General features: G+C 36.0%; 2 protein-coding genes across 3 annotated transcripts; one reads left to right on the top strand and one right to left on the bottom strand.

The window, feature by feature from the left end:
* Positions 1-845: 845 nt before the first annotated feature.
* LOC147385876 (phosphatidylinositol 4-phosphate 5-kinase 9-like) lies at positions 846-10135 on the top strand. Of its 2 annotated transcripts, none has more exons than XM_086422146.1 (9): positions 846-992; positions 2137-3519; positions 5090-5257; positions 6502-6667; positions 6819-6929; positions 7099-7286; positions 8368-8522; positions 8996-9164; positions 9596-10135. In XM_086422146.1, the coding sequence occupies exons 2-9, from the start codon at positions 2267-2269 to the stop codon at positions 9864-9866; spliced, it is 2481 nt and encodes an 826-aa protein (XP_086278272.1). In that variant the 5' UTR covers positions 846-992; positions 2137-2266; the 3' UTR covers positions 9867-10135. The 2 variants fall into 2 exon arrangements, with proteins under 2 accessions (XP_086278272.1, XP_086278273.1); XM_086422147.1 differs by having other exon boundaries at positions 9599-10134.
* A 1567-nt stretch (positions 10136-11702) lies between these two features.
* LOC147385875 (NAC domain-containing protein 53-like) lies at positions 11703-15251 on the bottom strand. The gene is made up of 6 exons (XM_086422148.1): positions 14873-15251; positions 14517-14794; positions 14217-14408; positions 12857-13447; positions 12646-12760; positions 11703-12429 (listed from the first exon to the last, which is right to left on the bottom strand). Exons 1-6 carry the CDS (start codon positions 15021-15023, stop codon positions 11984-11986), a joined length of 1773 nt encoding a protein of 590 aa, XP_086278274.1. The 5' UTR covers positions 15024-15251; the 3' UTR covers positions 11703-11983.
* Between the last annotated feature and the right edge of the window lie 4852 nt (positions 15252-20103).

The following is a 20103-nucleotide window of genomic DNA, read 5'->3' as shown; positions in this document are numbered from 1 at the left end:
GATTTTCACTGAGCCAAGGATAATGTGCCACGTGGCATTCCGCCCCACCCCTCCCCCCGGATCTAGGTTCATTGACCATGGCACAGACTATGGCTGTCTAACGGGCAGATGGCCACACGTTGTCAGTAGTATGTCCCACATTGATTAGATGTTGTTATCTTATTAGGCTGTTGACACAGCTGTCCATAATAAAAGAATCAATGATTGGATGATCAAAACCGTCGATTGATCCTGTAATTAGCTATGGACCCACCTGAGTCCTCAGATCCATTTCCAACAACTAGACAGCAAATTTCAAATGATGATTAATAGCTTTTTATATAATATAATATAAGAGTTTGTTTTGTTAAAATAGCATGCAATTAATTATGCAATCCGTTGGTAATTTACATAGGAATTGGTGTGGCATTAGTAAAATAGAAACTTTCTTTATGTACTATGCACCCTCCTCCGAAGATTCTTCTTGGAATAGATGCAACCATAGCATCAACCTCGTTTGACGCCTCTCTATCAAACATACGGCTGAGATAAGAAGAAAAAACACAGATTTCACTGAGATGGTTTCAAAGTCTTGTCAAATGGTATCGTGGGAACCACAAAGAAGCAAAACATCTTAGTCAACTAAGGTCAAACAGTCAGTTCTAAGATGCTCTCGTACGTGTGAGAAACGTTTTAACGGTGGTTTTAACTCTCTCTCTAGGTTTCGCCCAATCACAACGCGCGTTAGCGCGTGTGTTAGTATATCTAAGAGAGATTCTATTAACACATCAACTATTTACCCATAACACACAAATATATATGTATAGACATTCACATACAACAATGTAATTTAAAAAGGAGTGGTGTGTTGTAAGTAAAATTTGGTTTTCCAATAGAATATCTCTTTCAAAATCCATCGTTAAAACCCAACGCTACCACTAACAACAACTACAATCCTGCTAGTTTGTTCTTGCTGGTATTTGGCTCTGGCCTCCTCTCACTCTTCACTCAAGGTTCTCTTTCTCTCTCCTCTGTTGTTCTTCGATTATCAATCTAGTTAGAAAGAAGAGAAACCTGAAGAATTTATCAGTAAAATTCTTATATCAGAGTTTGTAATTCTGGTTTGATTTGATTCTTCTGTATCTTTAGAACACTAGATTAGTCAAAAATGGTGTTTTTTTTTTTTTTAATTCTGAGATTTAGTAGGACCAATAAAAGGATTAAATAATTGAAGTAGACTTATTGTTAAAAATTGGGTGTTTATGCTCTGAAGAATGTTGAATTCGAGCTACATAGTCTCTTAAAATCTCTTTTGAGATGGAGATTGTCGAAAAAAAAATGTAATTTTTAAAATATAAGTGACGAAATCCTCGCTTTTGTTTGTTAGAGGAACCATCCGGAAAAATGTAGTTTTTCTTGGTGTGACAAATTTCAGTGGCACTGTGTACTTGTGATTTTCTTACTCCTTCATACTTCGTCTATTCGAGTTGGCGATTTGCCGTTCAGTCATTCACATATTGTTTATGATTATATATTTATATATGGATTTATTTGTTTTCATGCTGTTTATTTCTTCTCTTTTTTATGATGATGGTTATGCTTTATGAAAATTGTATTGGTGGGATGTATATGTATGATAAATGAATTAAGACTATGTATGTAATCAGGTAATAAGAAATTCTAAGTTGGTCTTATAGGGTAAGTTATTAGTGATGTATAGCTGGTCAATTACTTGCAATCATGTACCTTAACTTGCCATTTTGACGATTTGGGTGAGGCCCAAATGGTAAGATACTGTGTATTTGAGTGAGATAAAAACAATTAGGTTCGAGTTTTCTTGGTCATATTGTTGGCTGAGATGATCTCATTATTCAAATTATATCTCCGGGTGATGAAGTACTGTTGAATCAGTAGTGCATTTCAGCTTGGAATATGTAGAACAACACTCCACTCAGAAGGATAGGTGGTTGAGTATGACTTGGTCCTATTGTTGTCTATCAAGTTTCTTTTATAATATTTTTGTAAAATTCTTTTGTGATTAAATTTCCACTGGTATTCCCATTCATTTCTTGTGGTTAATAGTATTTTCATTAGTTGGATTTCAAAGGGAAATATCCCTATTGTTTATATTTTTTCTTAATTTCCTTTTATTGGCAGAACAAAGAATGAGAAGGTTCTGGGGAGTTTTACCGTGTCCATGTGAAGTGTTTTAATAATGTCTATTACCTTATGTTAATTCTGAGAGTTTATCATCCACTAAAGGACTGAATCCTTCGGGCCATTATGCATGTCTTTCCCTGTGGCCCTTGGTGGTGATATGGAAGGAGTACTTTCTTGTGCTGAAAGAACTAGATCTCTTGATGCCATTTCCTTCAATGAAAAAGATCAACCTCTAATATTAACTAATGGACAAGTTTCTCAACCATCTCTTGAACCCACTAGCTTTGGAGTCTCTGAGCTTTTGCTTCACAATGGGGATTCATATTCAGGTTCATTGTTGTTTAATATGCCTGAGGGTTCAGGGAAGTATGTATGGTCAGATTTCTCCATATATGATGGTGAGTGGAGAAGAGGGATGAAGCACGGGTATGGTACGATTCAATGGCCTTCAGGATCTGTCTATGAGGGTGAATTTTCAGGTGGTTATATGCATGGTACAGGAATATATATTGGACCTGATAAAATCACCTACAAGGGACATTGGAGGTTGAATCTCAAAAATGGGTTGGGATGTCAAACTTATCCTAATGGAGATGTCTTTGAAGGTTCTTGGATTCAAGGTACTATAGAAGGGCCTGGAAAGTATGTATGGGCTAATGGAAATGTTTATGTGGGAAACATGAAAGGAGGTAAAATGTCTGGGAAAGGAACTCTTTTTTGGACAAATGGGGACGTATTTGAAGGAAGTTGGTTCGATGGCATGATTCATGGATTTGGTGTCTATACCTGGAATGATGGTGGCTTCTATGTTGGAACTTGGACAAGGGGCTTGAAGGATGGAAAGGGTGCTTTTTATCCAAATGGAAGCAAGTTTCCAGTTGTACAGGAACTTTACGTTAATGCTTTGAGAAAGCGAGGGCTGTTGCCATATCTGAAAAAGCAGAACAATGGTTTGCACATTCATCATGCTTCTACAGTAGATATGGGAAATTTCAAGTTTGATGAGTCTGATATGCTCTCCAGAGGAAATCTGCTAAATTTGGACCAATCTCAATTCAAAAATGTCTCATTGGAAAGGCGTTGGAGTCTTGAGGTCTCTTTTGAAAAAATAATTGGATATGATTTGACTTCGAGTTCAGGAGAAGCTATTTTAGAAAGTGATGTAAAAGAGACTAGCATTAATGTTCCAACCCTTGAACGAGAATATGTGCAAGGTATTCTTATTAGTGAGCTTGCGCTAAACAATAATTTTTCTTCATTGTCCACAAAAGATAGAAAGCGACAGAAGAAACTTTCGAAGGAGGTCAAAAGGCCAGGAGAAACAATCATTAAAGGTCACAGAAGCTATGATCTAATGCTTAGTTTACAGCTTGGAATCAGGTAATATTCTCCTTCAATTTTTACATATTAGTGCATTTCTCCACATACTTCCCTTGCCCAAACTGCTTCCAGTTTCTCCTTTTTGACACATCTATACTTATTTATTATCTGCATCTTAGGACAATTTGTTGCACATTTTCTTACTGATTTTATTTTTGGATCACCACATAACTTAAAAGTGAGTTATTTTCTGGGCTCTCACAAACTACTGTTCTCAATACATGTTGTAGTCTCTTACATGTAATGATAATTGTAACTGGTTTACCTTGCATCACATATATCTTTATATATACATGTACATATTCTTGGTTAAAAAAATACTCCTAGTGATATTTCTTTCGGGGATTGACCCGTAATGCCTGTTGCGCGTATTAACCAAAACATAACTCTTTTGCATTTCAATTTTTATAACTTGGATCATGTTCAATTAATCCTACAACTAATTGTTGAGTGTTGTGTTATCCGCCTCCTCTCCTTAGTGTCTCGTGCTCACGTATCGTGCTCCAGTTCGACCCGTGACCCTCTTGTATTCATAGTTGCGCCTTCTCCATCAGATTGGTCTTTTGGGGTAAATGGTCGTCAACACTAACATCACCATTGTTCAAGTTTCCACCCATATACGTATTCGCAGATTTAGATGATTCTAAATAAATCTTGCTTCTGCTATGTTGCATGGGTCCTCCTAAATGGAAGAAGTATGTGTCAGAAATGTGATGGACTCCGACATGCCCCAGATTCTTTTCAATACTTCTGAATTTCTACTTGTTTGTTCCCTCTTGCAAGATATAAAGATTTACATTATTTAAAGTGCATTTCTGAAGGTGCCAACTTAGCTTAGTTGGTAAAGGTGTGGAGTGTTGATCCCACAACCTAGGTTCAAGTCTCAATGAGCCCACTTTTATGTTAACTACCAACCACCCGTTGCTTGCCTAGCCAAAAAAAAAGTGTATTTATGAATCCTCAAAGCCTCTTTTCAGGGTATGCCAAATCTGGCACTCCGTACATATGTTACACATGTAACAGTATCAATGCAACATTGCTTCTGTTTGACGGTAGTGATTACTGTAGCATGGTTCTCAGAAGTCAGAACATCATAGACTTGAAACAACTTTTGGACAACAGTCCTGAAAAAAAAAAAAAAACCCTCTGAAGTGAGCAGACATCAAAACAAATCAAAGAACACCACTATAATAGTCATATGTTATATGTCACCCTGTCATCTTGGCTGAACTGATATTCAATATGAAGGTCCACTTGGTTGGGGTACCACAAGAAATATAAGTAAATTATATGATGTCCCTCTGTAAAAGTATCTCTAGAGGTTTCTCTCTATCAAAAGAAAATCACTTCTTAAGTGCTTATTTTCTTTATTCAGTTGTTATCTTGTTCGATTTGGTTATGTTCCCTTTGGAGTCATGATTTCCCTTCCATTGATATTGTATATTTTAGGCTTGCAGAATACATATATTTCATTACTATCAGCAGACAAAATATCTCTTGATACATGCAATCCCCGATGTCATGTTTTTCTTAGATTTTTTTATTTTGAATATATATTAGTACATGGTAGGTACACTGTGGGGAAAATAACGCCAATACAGAGAAGAGAAGTTCGGACATCAGACTTTGGTCCCCGAGCAAGCTTTTGGATGGATTTTCCTAAAGAAGGATCCAAATTGACACCCTCTCACCAATCAGAAGATTTTAAGTGGAAAGATTACTGCCCAATGGTTTTCAGGTTTGCAGTTCTCTTTTAACTGTGATAATTGTATTAAAAAAAAAAGTCTTTTTGTTGATGAGTTACAGTTTTGATCCATGCTTATGAGCTTATTGTATCAAGGGAATTTATTAGTTCATATCCTTCAGTTCTCGTAGGGATTTTTAGCAGGACTCCTGTTTATAACTCTTTTTCTCCTCCCAAGTCCCACCCACCAATATATAGCATTCTTATCAAGGCATAATTAATGAATAACTATTGTTACTATGGCGTATTTAAATAAAGCCGTGGTAGTGTCCTTTTTGTTTGTCGGAAGGGGAATCTATTGATCATATTTTAATTCATTGCTCATTTTCCTATAATATATGGTCAAAGTTCCTTGGTTTATTTGGTATTGATTGGGTCCTTCCTCGTAAGTTTTCCTCATTGTTGGATGAGTGGACCAGTAATGTCTTTCACACCAAAAAACGTTACCTGTGGACTATGCTCCCTTCGGCTATTGCTTGGGGGATTTGGAACGAGAGAAATAACAGGGTGTTCAATGACAAGATTAGAAGCTCACAGGCAGGGTTCTTGGAAATCTTGGGATTATTATACCTTTGGTCTAAGCAAAACATTGAGTTCGCGGGAAATTCTTTTGCTGATTTTGTTTTTAGATGGCCTTTGTTATGTATCCAGTGATGTTGTTTAGTTCTTTTCTTTCTTTTGCTTTGTGAGGCTTCCTCGGCCTCCTTGTATTTTGTTCTCTTCGTTGCAATATATTATACTTTTCAAAAAAATAAAAATAAAGCCGTGGTAGTCTTTTCTTGGTTAGGCTAACAAATTTTGCACACAGATTGGTTACAGCAATTTGAGATCAAGTACATAGATCCTGTTCGTATCATCCATTAATTTGACACCTTGGAAGTTTTTATGTCAAATGTTTCGGCAAATCTCTAAACCTAATGCATAAGCTGCAGAGCCCTTTTTTCACTTGCTTATTGCTTATGTATATCAAGCTGAACTGTGCTACCTTTACCAGATACCAAGTTGCTCTGCTTCTGTATACCAGCTTTTTCTCTTCAATATGCAATGAATGAGCTATTTTAAGAAAATGAGCCTGAAAACTTAATAGATATTCTTCTTACCAGAGTTTGTTTTTCTTTGGTGGTGTACATTGGTTAAGATAGCATCAGAAATGTCTTCTATTTACAAACTTAGGTTAATGAAATTTTTATCTTTTCACGTAAGATCATCTACTGAAAATGGTGGTACACTCCTTTCAGAAATTTGAGAGAGATGTTCAAGATTGATGCTGCAGACTACATGATTTCCATTTGTGGAAATGATGCTCTTAGGGAACTTTCTTCCCCTGGGAAGAGTGGCAGTGTTTTTTTCCTGTCTCAAGATGATCGATTCATGATTAAGACCCTCCGAAAGTCTGAAGTGAAGGTGCATGTTATCTCTGTTTGAACTTAATATATTTCCATCCGTCCCATACACTGGCAGCCAAAGTTTGAACTGCACAGACATTCAAATTTTAACTCATCTCAAAAGGAGAAAATAAGCCAGCCTTCTACTGACCAAGGTTCTACATGTGTAGGTTCTTCTGCGGATGCTTCCAAACTATCACCATCATGTGCATACATACGAGAATACACTCATAACTAAATTTTTTGGTCTTCACAGGATTAAACCTTCAAGCGGTCAAAAGGTAATAATACAATGAATCACAATTTCAAGCCGCGTGTTTATTTTATATCAGACAGTTTGTTGTTTGTTTCTCTTTTACATTTATACGTCTCTCTAAAATCTAAATTTCAGAGATGTTAGGGTGCTTTTACAAAAAAGGTAATCTTTGTAAACTGATTCTGATTTTGCAGTTTCGCTTCGTAGTAATGGGCAATATGTTCTGCACAGAATTGAGGATTCATCGTAGATTTGATTTGAAAGGTTCCTCCCTGGGGCGTTCTGCAGACAAGGTTGAAATTGATGAGAATACAACCCTTAAAGATTTGGATCTAAACTACTGCTTTTATTTGGAGCCTTCTTGGCGGGAGGCTCTATTAACGTAAGGATACTTTTTACTAATTCCTATTTCAATTCAATGACATTTCGTAGGCTACATTACGTTATTCTTTGATGGGCATGTAATAGGTTAATTGGTGTTTGGAGGATCACCTGACAAGTCAGGCAGTGTCACATAGCATTGATAGTATGGGCTACTGATAGCCACAATCTCCTTTTATCTCATTAATGTTGTTTCACCTTTTTTTACCTATATTAGTTAAAACAAAATCTGCCCTTATTCTGGATCACCGAGACTCAAGAAAAATATAAAAGCATGTCTTTGGTTCAAAGACACATAAAAATTAACAATAAACCAAACTGTTTGCATGGTACTTTTACTCTACTCTGTTAGAGATGCAAAAGGTTAGCAAGATTTGAGCACAAGGACCACTAAAAAATAATAGTTCTATTAAATATCTCAAGAAGCAAATTTTCGCACACACCCATGCACACACGATCCTTATGAACTATTTCTCCATCCAAGAAATTCATGTAAGCCCTTTTTGTGAGACCAACATTCATGCAGGAAAGGGATCTTTTTCCAACATGATTTTGGTTCCGTTTGTTGTTTGTTGGCACATCTGGAAGGATAGTAATAGTCATTTTTGTTGGAATAAGCATGCCATACTTCAGGTCGTTAGTAGAATTTTAAACCTCATTTTCTATTGGTGCAAATCCTTAGATGAATTCTATGTTTTTATTTGTGGGCTCTGTTCTCTTGGTTGTTGTTTTGGTTGGCTTTTCTTTTGTTCTGCAATAGGTAGGTCCCTTATATCTCCTTTCTTTCAGTTCTTTTTGTAATAAATCGTATATCCATCAAAAAAATATTTTCCACGAGTAAAAGGGTACAGGTGAAACAAATAACTGTTCTGTCCAATTCAATGTGTAGCGCTACTTTAGGGGGGGAGTCAGCTAGGTGGCTAACCCAGGAGTTGATTCAATGAACATGTTTGACGAATCAGCTGGATATAAGCTATATTTTCAATCCTTCTTATGCTGATAGCATTGATGTTGAACATCAGCAATACATAGATTGGTCATCGTTCAAAGGATGCACAATCTCATTTATCTATGTTGTGCAGGCAGATTGAGATCGATAGTAGATTTTTGGAAACACAATGCATAATGGATTACAGCCTTTTGTTGGGCGTGCATTTTCAAGCCCCTAAGCGTTTGCGATCCCTAATATCTCAGCATCAAAGCATAACAGCCGATGGATTGGGAATTTGTGAAGAAGGTATGCCTTACAATCAATCATATTAACAGTAAATGCATATGAAATTATTCCTGCATGGTTAAGTTGGATAAAAACAGAAGCAAGTATCAAGAATTTGAGTGTTAGATTTCTTCAAGGATTAAAAGATGTAAAATAGGGAAAAGTATGAGGAAAAAAAAAAAAGATAGTAATTACTGAACAAAATGGATGGATCTGCTATGGAATTATTTTAGGTACAATTCTTTTAAATATCACATGGAGTACAAACTACAAAGGGATAGGAAAGACAAGAATGAAGAAAACGCCTGCAACTTTTGTTAAAATATATGAGTTTTGCACTTATCTTTGTATTCCAATAATGCACTTAAAAAATATTGGTAGAAAACACATGTTTCTGAGAAATGTTGGAAACCTTACAGTTAAAAAGTCTACTTCTCATGTCCATTGGTACTCAAAACTGATTTCTAATTTTGAATCATGATCATCCAATCCAGATGCCCACGAGGACGATATTCTCAACTACCCACATGGAATTGTTTTGGTACCAAGTGGAGCCAATGATAATAGCGCTGTAATGGGTTCTCACATCAGAGGTAGCCGGTTGCGTTCTTCAGCTGCTGGCTATGATGAAGTTGATGTGGATCTCCTCCTCGGTACAGCAAGGTATGCTCTTTTAATGCTTTATAGTGGGTCTTGAATTTGTTAGCCTTCAATACAGCAATGTTAAACATTTATTGTCCTGTTCGGATATCGTATAACGCCTTCAACCAAAGGTGCCAAGCTTACGGTTGCGAGATGTTGAATTGATCCTAAGTTCGGCATTGTTGTTGGCCTCTACTATACTATACATACATATATATATATATATACACACGTTCAAGACTTCATGGGGACGTTAGCATTTTCCACCACATTCACTTTCCAATAATACCCCTGTCCATCTTATCTTTTAGTGAAAAAGACAAGGGTATGTTGATCTTTTGAATAATAAATGCTTGTTTATATAATAAATTCTAAAGAATTTTAGTCTTTGAATTTAAATGTCTTGTTTGTATGCCTTCTTAGAAATTTATTGAGCCATATATCTTTTGAAGCAGGCTCCAGATCCAGCTTGGAGTAAACATGCCTGCAAGAGCAGAGCATATTCCGAGGGAAGATAAAACACAATTGTTCCACAAAGTATATGACGTTGTTCTCTACGTGGGTATCATTGACATATTGCAGGAGTACAACATGAGTAAGAAGATTGAACATGCTTATAAATCCCTTCAATTTGATTCGGTATCCATCTCGGCAGTCAACCCTATGTTCTACTCTCGCCGTTTCTTGGAATTCATTCAGAAGGTATTCCCTTCAAATTCTTAGCAAAGTTAAAGGCCTCTGGACATCAAATGTAAGGCCAAGGGCCACTCTTCCAGTCTTTCAAGTATGGCTATGGAAGTCTTGTAGGAGATTTCAGTTGGAAGATGGGATATCTACTGCTTCAGGATTTGTATAGCTAATAAGTTAAAATATCAGCTCTTCTCAATTCATAGAATGTTCTTAGCTAAATGAAGATAAAATGAGCTTTTTCTTACATTAATAAAAACACCCTTTCAAAGCTTTGGCAAAGACATTCTTCAGTCCCATTAACATTATGAATTTTTGCCCCCAAGTGGACCTAACAGCATGGCTTTCAAGTGTTTTGGGGCCAAGATTCCCAGTCCTGGACCCTCAAAAGTGATTAATCATCAGGCGAGCACTCAGATACCAATTTCCAAAGTGTATTTATTGGACTTTAACATGTGCCCTAAGGGCACATGTTAACAAGACCCTTAATATTTTTATCAAAAAAAGTCGACAAAAGCAGTTTTGTATCAAATGTTGTGCAGGAGACTAGCAACGGAGATGAATGATCATTAATTAATATTTTTAACATTCACCCTAGGGTCCAATCTCACAATTGCAAGTCTAATAGAAATGATACAAAGAGAAGTACATCCTATGGAAGCACTTCGGTTAATGATTTCTAGCCATTACATTTGGGATTTTTAAACCAACATCTAGAAATCAATTATCAGTCTAGAGTTTAGTTACATTAGCTAAGGTGTGATGACATTTTGGGATGTCTTTATACCAAATTTTGATACATAATGTGAATTTTAAACACACATATAAATGACAGGTGGTTGGATGCTGCCTACTAGGGAGCAAAATCAATCTGTTAGGCAAGACAGTCAACCAAGGCACTAACAACCCTTCCTATTTAGGTTAGATTAATGATCATTCATCTCCATCGTTAGTCTCCGCCGCCATGCTAAACATGCTACTTCACCTATCCCACTTGCATACTCAGTCGTGCTGTCCTCCTCGGCCAGTCGTCCATAAGTATTATTATCTGACCCATATGTTCCTAAACCTTACTCAAATCAACTTTCAAATGGTTGACAATGTTTGACGAGTCCAGATATCATTGACAACCCATTATTATGGAAAAAACTTTGAAGCGGGCAGCCCTGTTTCAAAAATTTTAAGGAGCCCTCTCCATTGTATTACTTGTAGCATTTTGAAGGAGTTATTTCAAATTTCTGCAGAAATGTAGGGGCATGAAATAAATTCAAAATGCCACGTGTCTTGTAACAAGAACGGTTCCTTCAAATTTTGAAAGGGGATGCTCACTTCAAAGTCAGACTCCATTGTTACAGCCTGTAAAACCAAACCAGGCTATAACCACCACCACTGCATAAACAAGAGTTCTGGGCGGTTTTAAACAGTGAACTATGGATTACGGTTTCTTACAAGCTTTGGCCTATATTGGGACCTCAAGGCCAGCAGTTTAGTTAAGCCAAGGTAAGAACTTTTTATCCTTATAATGAAGTAACAAGTTTTTGGCATGCTAAGCTAATATTTGGAGACGTTTTAAGTTGGAAGTACCCAAACTCAATCTTATGCTGGTTGACAACTCTTCACCCCTTTGTCAGCACATAAACCAATACATGCTCAAGTATTGCCATACATGCCCAGATCATCCAAACATATCTTATCATATAAAGAGGCCTCGACGTTAGTCCAAAAAAAAAAAAAAAAAAACAGATCACAGTTATACTAAGCTCCAAGAAAGCATCAATCTGATCCATCTGATCTCCAAACATGTCAAGTCACACCAGTCAAGAAGCCACTTGACTGGTACCTATAGCAACTAAACATGATGGCACCTATAACTTAAGATCATTTAGACAAATATATTAGGGGGGAAGAATTCTTCTCAAGGTGTCTTGCAAAGACAGCATGCACCCCAAAAATATACAAGCATGAAAGTTAGGCTGCAACATTGTAATTTCAGATTATTCATAAATACAAGTAACAAGAAAAAAGAACCAAGTGTTAGTCTAAGATTTCCTTATCCATCAAATCAGCAATCATTTTCCTACCCAAAACACCGTTTCGAGTATTTGGGATAAATACTCCTGTGTAGTATAACGGACCCTCCAATAATTATTGAATTACCCAGAATAAATGTAGCTTCCAATTTTGTAGCTCACTGAAAGAATCAGAACCCAGAGGAAGATACAATAGAATCCGCTCCGCACCATCACTGTTCCTGCCTTGCTTAATGAGATGTTAGACATTGGTTCAGTTGAATTACTCATCAGGCGTTCAACAGTCATCACATCATCCCTTTTCATGTCATAGGGAAGGAGGAAATCAGCATCTTCACTCTTCTCAAAGAACCAGCTCTTTCCATCGCCATTTACTGTCACGCCACTTATGTGGATCATCCCGGAGGTAACATGGATTGAACTGGATGAGTGTGTGGTCGAGTTCTGTCCGAAGGTTGACTCCTTTGTAGGGAACTCTGCAGCAAATGCGGGAGGAGCAGAAATGGACCCTAATATGACACTGGCCTGTTTGGCAAGTGTAGTACCCCAACCCTCACCGTGTTGGACATCTGCACCATAAAAATTAGACACAAAATGATATTGAATGAGGTAAAACGGCAAGGAAAATAATATTTCACTACTATTAATACAAAATCCCAAATTTGGATGCACAATTTTCAAGTAAGGAGACAGAATCGCTCATCTTTTTATTCCCCTTTTGACGGCACAAATGCCTACTATAGGTGCGTTTGCGAAAATTATTCTTTCTAAAACAGAACCTATACCTGGTGCAACCTTTGGGGTCTGTGTCTTTTGCATTGAAGAGGATGCACCTTTGTCACCATGTGTTTTTGAAGGCTCTGGGGGTTCCAGGTATGCTTGTTCGTTTCCTCTAGTCCTCTGCTACAATAGAGTGACATGTTAAAGATGAGTAGCAATTATAGATTGCAAGAGATATATGCAAGGCACTTGAAAACTTCGATAGAATATTATTACCTCCTTGGTGAGGGCTGATTGGTTCAAAATAGGATCTTCATCCTTCGAAACTATAGAAGAATCATTAACCATATAGTTCAAGTAATTGTCGGTGGCATCAAAGTATTCAAGGTACTGATCAACCATTTCAAAGCCTGAAGACTCTGCATTGAAAGGGTTTAAATCATCAATTTCTAGGAATGATCCATTTACACCTGATGGATCATGAGAAAGAGCGTCGTAGTATGCCAGCTCCCCATCAACCGGATTGTGATCAAGCATTTCAAAGCCTGAAGACTCTGCATCGACAGGGTTTAAATCATTAATTTCTAGGAATGATCCATTTACACTTGATGGATCATGAGAAAGAGTATCATAGCATGCCAGCTCCCCATCAACCGGATCGACGGTATTGGAATCAGCATCCAAAGGATTCAAAAGATCATCCAGTTCAAAATATTCAATTGGGATTGATGGCTGGTCCATCTGAAAGAACTGCTGTTCATCAAGCAATTCTGGAAAACCATCATTTTCTACCAAACCAATGATGGGCTGTTGGCCATCAGAGCTCACCGGAAGGCCATGTACAAAGGGATCTGCCAACTCAAGATTCTGGAAACAGATAAAAATTCTTCAGATATAAAGAAATTTCTGGAGTAAAAACTCAATGATTGTGGAGGCATATTGTATAGGTACATGTATTAATCAAATAACTCTAAAGATAAGTAAAAGCATATAAAATAATACTGAACTGAATGCATCTGGAGTCCAGCACAGCCAGTAAAACCATCCTCCTTATTGTTGCTATCAGAAACTATTTGTCATAATGAAGCTGGATATGAAAGATGGCGTTCATAAACCATAAAGAATTCTAAAGTTCCAATTTTTGGAGCAAAAAATTACCCACACAAGTGCCTAACTCAATAAATTTGTACTTTAAAGGACTCCAAATCTCTCTTAAGATCTTAATAACCAAAGTATCTAGGGCAAGGAGGTGAATTTGAGAAGAATGAACTCTCCAACCCAATTAGTATATTATGCCACTCTTGCAACATTCTATCCATTCTTGGTTATATTAATCCATTTATATATGAGTAAGATAAATAACTTGAACTGGCCTATTTTGTAGCAAAGATCCATGAAACTAGAACTCCGATTCCCATTAGTCATCAGAGAAGCATCTTTAAGTAAAATCCCAATGCTTTCTAATAGATTGAAGAAATTTGTCTTAAATAATAAAATATGTCACAGATATGCTATGTTTCAAGCTAACAGTGGAGTGAAAAACCTTTGCATTCAATCGCTAAAATCATTAATCCCACTGCAAAAGGAACAACTTAGAAAATAAAATTGAATAAAAAATACGGGAAAGAAAAAAAACCTTTTCATCATCATTCAGCTTCTGAAGTTCTTCTTCCACGCCAACCTTGTAATCGGCATCTCCATTGACTCCTCCTTCTGGAACCAACACATTAACATCCCACTCCTCTTCAACGTAGGGCGCCCCATACTGCTCCCCATTCTTCGGCCCGCAACCGCTCTTCTTGAAAACCCTACACAACACAAATGCATCCTTCCCACCAAAAGGAAACCCAACAAAAATAAGATAAACAAACAATTTAAATCAATTTTATATTTCTCTGAATTTAAATCCAATAGCATAAATAAACTTTTGACTCACCAAAGCAAAACCTTCTTGCCCTAATTCTTCATCAACGATTCTGTACTCGTGCATCACCCAATTAGTCCGCTCCCCACGTGAAGGCCGTCCAATGTGAAACACAAGGGTTTTCCTCATCCCAACCGTTCGATCTCCCCTTCGAACCGGCCGGTCCCTCCCGGTCGTCTTCCAGTACCCTTGATCCGTAGCTCGGTTCGTCCTCAACCCACTACCATACTTCTTATCTAGGGGACTAAAGAAGTACCATTCTAGGTCTCTACTCTTCAATCGCGACAAACCTAAACAGAATTAACCAAAAAATTCATCAAAAATACAGAAAGAATCAGATCAAAGAAGATGATCAAATGATGAGTGACCTGGAAGATCCGAAGGCTCATATTTGTAGATATCTATTACGGAAATCGCATCGACATGAAAGGGCTTTCCACAGATCAGTCTCTTGAGGTAGTAACTAACGAGTTCTTCGTCTGTTGGGTGAAATCGAAATCCTGGAGCGAGTGATCCCATCGAATATGAGTCTCAAATGGATATTTTGATTATTGAGAATGTGAATCTGAATTTTGAAGGTGGAAATTAAAGGGATTTGGGGGAATTAGGGTTTAATAGAACATTGAAGTAGACAACTAAGCTTGTACATCTTATCAAATCAAAGATTGCAACGAAGATGTACCGAAAAGTTTCGGAGAGAGAGAGAGAGTACTACTGGTGGATTTTGTTTCGTTTCCGTTTTTTTACTGGTGGGACAATGACGTTATATTCCGCGGACCATTGAATACTTCGTACCCTAAACTCTAATCATAAATGCCACGCGTCATTATCATAATGAAAGCCATATCTAAGAAATTTGGATTGGTGCAACTTAAAACTTAACGGCAATGTTCTTCGATTCTGTTTTGTTTAAAATGGTCTATTTTTTAAAGAGTCCGACTAGCCTTACTAACTTAGTAAGGATTTCATTTTATGATATCAAAAAAACGTGATATGATGCTTCAGGGTCGTAGAGAACAGAATTCTATATATTTTGAATTTTTTTCCGAAAAAACATTATTTTTCACTTTTGAATATCAATTTTAAGTTTGGGAGTTATGTAAAAGTTTGGTAACTATTCAATTTTCAAAATCTTGGATCAATATCAAAATAAATTATTTTTAAAAAAAAAATTCTTATTTTTTTTATATGAATTTTTCGATGAAACTTAGAGGAATGTGGTGTTAGATTGTAGATGTAATTATCCATTTGAACATCCTAACTATAACTTAGTTAATAAAGCCTTTAGGTAATGATATGGGAGACTTGGGTTTAAATTTCACCATCAACAAATTACTATAAAATCATGTTTACCATTAAAATCTTATTATATAGTGAAGAAAGTGTTGGTCCTATGCTTCGGGGTTGTAGAGGATAAATTTTATGAGCTTTTAAAAAAAAAATTCAAAAAATATTGTTTTTCACCATTGAATTTCAATTTTAAGTTTGGGGGTTTTGTAGAAGTTTAATGACCATCATTTTCAAAATCTTGTATCAAACTCAAAAGAAATTATTTTTTGGAAAAAAAAAATTGGATTTAGGTTTTTTGATGAAACTTAGAGTGTTGTGGTGTTGGATTATTGATGTGGTAATCTTTTTCAGCAAAACGACCTTAGTAAGACTTAAAATCTTACTATGTTAGTAAGGAAAGTGTTTCACTAAAATTAAAGGGTGTCATTGAAAAAAGATATAAACAAAAAAAAAACAAAAAGGAAAGACAATAAAGCAAGTAAGCAAGTGAGGTATTATTGAAAAGGGAAACACTTTTCTTACTAACATGATAAGATTTTAAATCTTACTAAGGATTGTTTTGCTCAAATGGATTATCACATCCATAAAAAAAAAAAAAACCTTTAGAGCTTGATCCAAGGTTTTGAGAATGGTAAACTACCAAATTTAAAATTAAAATTTAACTGTGAAAACTATTATTTTAGAAAAAAAAATTCAAAGAATTCTATCATCTACAACTCTGGAAGCATTGGATCATGTTTTTAGATGCCACAAGGTGAGCCCAAGGACCCTTAGTAAGGGTGAAATCCTTACTAACTTAGTAAAGCTAGTATGGCCTCAATTGAAAAAATGGAACAACTCCTCTATAGTTAATCTCAACGGTTGGAGTATGCCACATAATCAAGACTATTACATCCAATGCTTTAAATTAAGGATTCAATTACCGTTCATTTTCAAGAACTTGAATTGAGGGCAAAAGATTATTTATTTATTATTTTCAAATTTGATCTAAACCATGAGTACAATTGGACTGCCTTTGTTTTTTCTTCTTCAATTTGATGTTTTGTCGCTTGCAGAACAAGAACTACAATGAATTACATGAAAAATGGGCTACAGAGGATCGCCTTCAAAGGGGGGAAGAGGAAAGGTAATAAAAATTGAAAATTTTTTATTACTGTTTCTAATCTTTTTATTTAGATTTTGTTTTCATTTGTAAGTAACGTTTTTTTAAAGATTTGGTGCAAAAGGAAATGCTTTATATTTGACCTCAGGAAGACTACTCATGTGGCCACTATGAGGCACGAATTGAGTTGGATTTACACCTCTTCTTTGAATTACTCTTGCTTTACATTTGAATTCAAAATCTTTGCAAATAGATGAAATTGGACAACCACCCAACCTAAGAAACCTTCCATCTTCTACAGTGTTCACTTCCTCTATTATTCAAGATCAATATGACAGGCAAGAGATTTTTCAAAATCTTTGTCGATCTCTGTCAGGGAGTGATTCAGTTCCCATATAGGGCCTCGTTCGAGATATAAAACCATGGTCCAAATGAGCTATTACATTAGCCATATTTATTTACAAGTCCCACTTGATTTCATATCAATCTATCAAAACTAAAGTATTCCACTAATAACTTGATGGACTGACTCATTAACCATCAATAGCAAGGAAATAAATCAGTAGAGTCGTGGAAATGCTTGTTTTTTTTTTTTTTTTTCATATTTTGGACCTTAGCTCCTTAGAATAATATTCTACAACTGAAACATGAAAGAATTGAAATCTTATATCAAAACACCATGTATGGATGGTATGGATTGATCAAATTTCCTTGGATATTTCATATTTGGGTGGGTACCATTGATACTTCTCTATGTGGTATCCGAGGCTTACGACTATGTTCCCCCGATGAAGAAAAAATCATTTGATAGCCATAGTTGGGCGTATATATAGTAGAAATGCAAAAGATAAGACTTGTTAGTTGTTTTCATTCGAATACTTAGGAATTGATTTTTCAACTAGAGATGCCTTACAGAGAATATGAAGAAACTTTGTGTCTCAATTGTCCAAATATATATTGAATTAATTATCGTTTTAGAAAAGTCCAATAGATATCTAAACCTCATAATAAGATTAATTAAGTGTGGGGATGAATGTTTTAAATGGTGAATGAAATCCCCACCCAGACAAAAGGTCTATTGAGTATTGAAGTTGTGGGAGTTGGAGGATTGAGAGCATGGTTTTAAAACTTGGTTTCGTGTCTCGTTTCATCCATGTCAGATACCGAGTCATCTTGGACGAGCTTTTCGATACGTTTGAGATGTCTCGTCCAAAAATCTAAAAAATGAACATGAGGTATTAAATTGCGCTCGAAAAATTGACTTGTCCATCCGTCTCGTTCATGCCTAATATTGAGACGACTCGGGCAATACATCAATATTGTACAAGTTCTGAAACCATAATTGAGAGTTGGTAGTAATTCCTGAAATGAACTACAATATTTGGTTGTTCACGGGAGGAGAGGAGGTTGGGATCATCATAGAGTACCCAACATGAAAAGTAGTATCAAATACTCCACAGTGATGTACAGGCAACATAATGTAGGGGAAGTCATACAAAGAATCGAGATCAAAAATAGTCTCTACTACATGGCACCTTTTGCTAGGAGCTTAAAATACATCAAGCTCCTAATCAAACCATTTTCTACATAGCACGCAGTCCAATGTATTAAATCTTTGGAAAAAAAAGAAGAAAAAGTTACCACATAGACACTGTATGCTGCTATAGGAACTATACACTACAACATAGAGAACTGCATTGAAAGGCAAGAAATCAAGTTGAAAGTTTCCTGGTATCCTGAGGAGGGGTTGGGAGAACATGCTTCATCACCTACTACTAGACGACATTGTCTTGCCATGAGACTAAAGTGTTGATTGGAACTGAATCTAACCTCCAAGTGATGAAACAAGTCGTCAAGAGTTGTAGGATCATCACTCCCACATAAAATATACTATAAATCTAACTTAAGTATCGAATGAGGGCCTTTGATAAGCCCTTCTTAAATTAATTGTCACCCCACTATTAAAGATTAAAACACCTTTAAGATGTTATAAAGGTTTGGCCCAAATTATTATCTCAACATCACAAAACATTATAACACTCATTCAAACACTTTTAGTAACTGTTTACGATTATGATTAGCTCATATAAAATCATAAATTCAAAAAATATAAATTTAACATTAAAAAAAAAAGAGAAATAACTTCTATTGGCACCCCAAGTTTTACTTATTTTCAAGCACTCACTTATTTTCTTTATTTTTAATTGGGGTGTAGTAAGTAAAAGTTGAATAGCATCTCTCAATTATTTTGAGATATTCTATTGCCGCACCAAATTTTGCTAATGCCACCCCAATTTATATGTAAATAACTAAAGAGTTAGAGAGTTGTTATTAATGTTAGAATTAAAGGGTTGAATTAGAAAACCCTTTAATATTCATGTAATTGCAACCATATGGTAAATCAATCTATTAACCATAGGGTATTTAAATCCCATGTTTGCTTTTTGCTTTTTACTTTATGTTTTATGCTTTATGTTTAGTTGAATGTTTTGATTTTGCCTTAAGTAATTTTAGTCCCACATCGACTAGGAGAAGAATTGATTTGCAATTCTTAAGTAGTTGTGCTTCTAATAGCTTTAAAGTGGATAGAAGTAGTGGGTGGGCTCATGCGCGCACACGGGGGTCCAAGAAGGCAACCCATGGTTCTAATAGGAATTTGGATCCACCGGTCCGAAAACCTTAATGCGTGTGCGCGCAGGGGAGGTGCAAATTCTCGGATTTACACCTCAACCATTCGTTGTGAGAGCACACAACATCGTCGAGTTCGAAGTTACGTTCCAATTTAGAGTACCCTTTTGGATACGTGGGTTGTTGAATCTTACAAAACGAACGCCTACAGACTGTAGTACCGTAGCAGGGGCGAATTTCGTTTTAGGACAGTGCTTTGTGCACACCTCAACCATTTCTTTTTAGGTAATATTTTTCTTTTACATTCAATTTCGAAATTAAGATTTGTTCTAACTTCTTCTCTCTTTGCCATAAGAAATCAGTATTCAAAAATAACAATTAATGCCCCAACTTTTACTTATTAAACCCCATTTTCTTAAATTATTTGTCACGCCTCAATTAAAGATTAAAATGCACCAATCAAACATTATAAAGGTATGGCTCAAATTATTATCTCAACTTTACAAAACATTGTAACACTTGTTCAAACAATTTCAGAGGTTGTTTACAGTTATAATTAGGCTCATATAGAGTCTTAAT

Source organism: Akebia trifoliata, chromosome 14, assembly GCF_017979445.1.
Source record: "Akebia trifoliata isolate Shusen 1 chromosome 14, ASM1797944v1, whole genome shotgun sequence".
Taxonomy (NCBI): Eukaryota; Viridiplantae; Streptophyta; class Magnoliopsida; order Ranunculales; family Lardizabalaceae; genus Akebia; species Akebia trifoliata.
The sequence above is the reverse complement of the archived record's forward strand: the minus strand, read 5'-3'. Positions and strand labels throughout refer to the sequence as shown.

Excerpts from the sequence above, each read along its gene's own strand:
- LOC147385876 (XM_086422146.1), top strand. The coding sequence starts at position 2,267 with ATGTCTTTCCCTGTGGCCCTTGGTGGTGATATGGAAGGAGTACTTTCT. Across the intron at positions 3,520-5,089 it reads AGTTTACAGCTTGGAATCAG|GTACACTGTGGGGAAAATAA; the intron begins GTAATATTCTCC and ends AGTACATGGTAG. Across the intron at positions 6,668-6,818 it reads TCCGAAAGTCTGAAGTGAAG|GTTCTTCTGCGGATGCTTCC; the intron begins GTGCATGTTATC and ends CTACATGTGTAG.
- LOC147385875 (XM_086422148.1), bottom strand. The coding sequence starts at position 15,023 with ATGGGATCACTCGCTCCAGGATTTCGATTTCACCCAACAGACGAAGAA. Across the intron at positions 14,409-14,516 it reads GGCAAGAAGGTTTTGCTTTG|GATGCATTTGTGTTGTGTAG; the intron begins GTGAGTCAAAAG and ends TTTGGTGGGAAG. Across the intron at positions 12,430-12,645 it reads GACCCCAAAGGTTGCACCAG|ATGTCCAACACGGTGAGGGT; the intron begins GTATAGGTTCTG and ends TTTATGGTGCAG.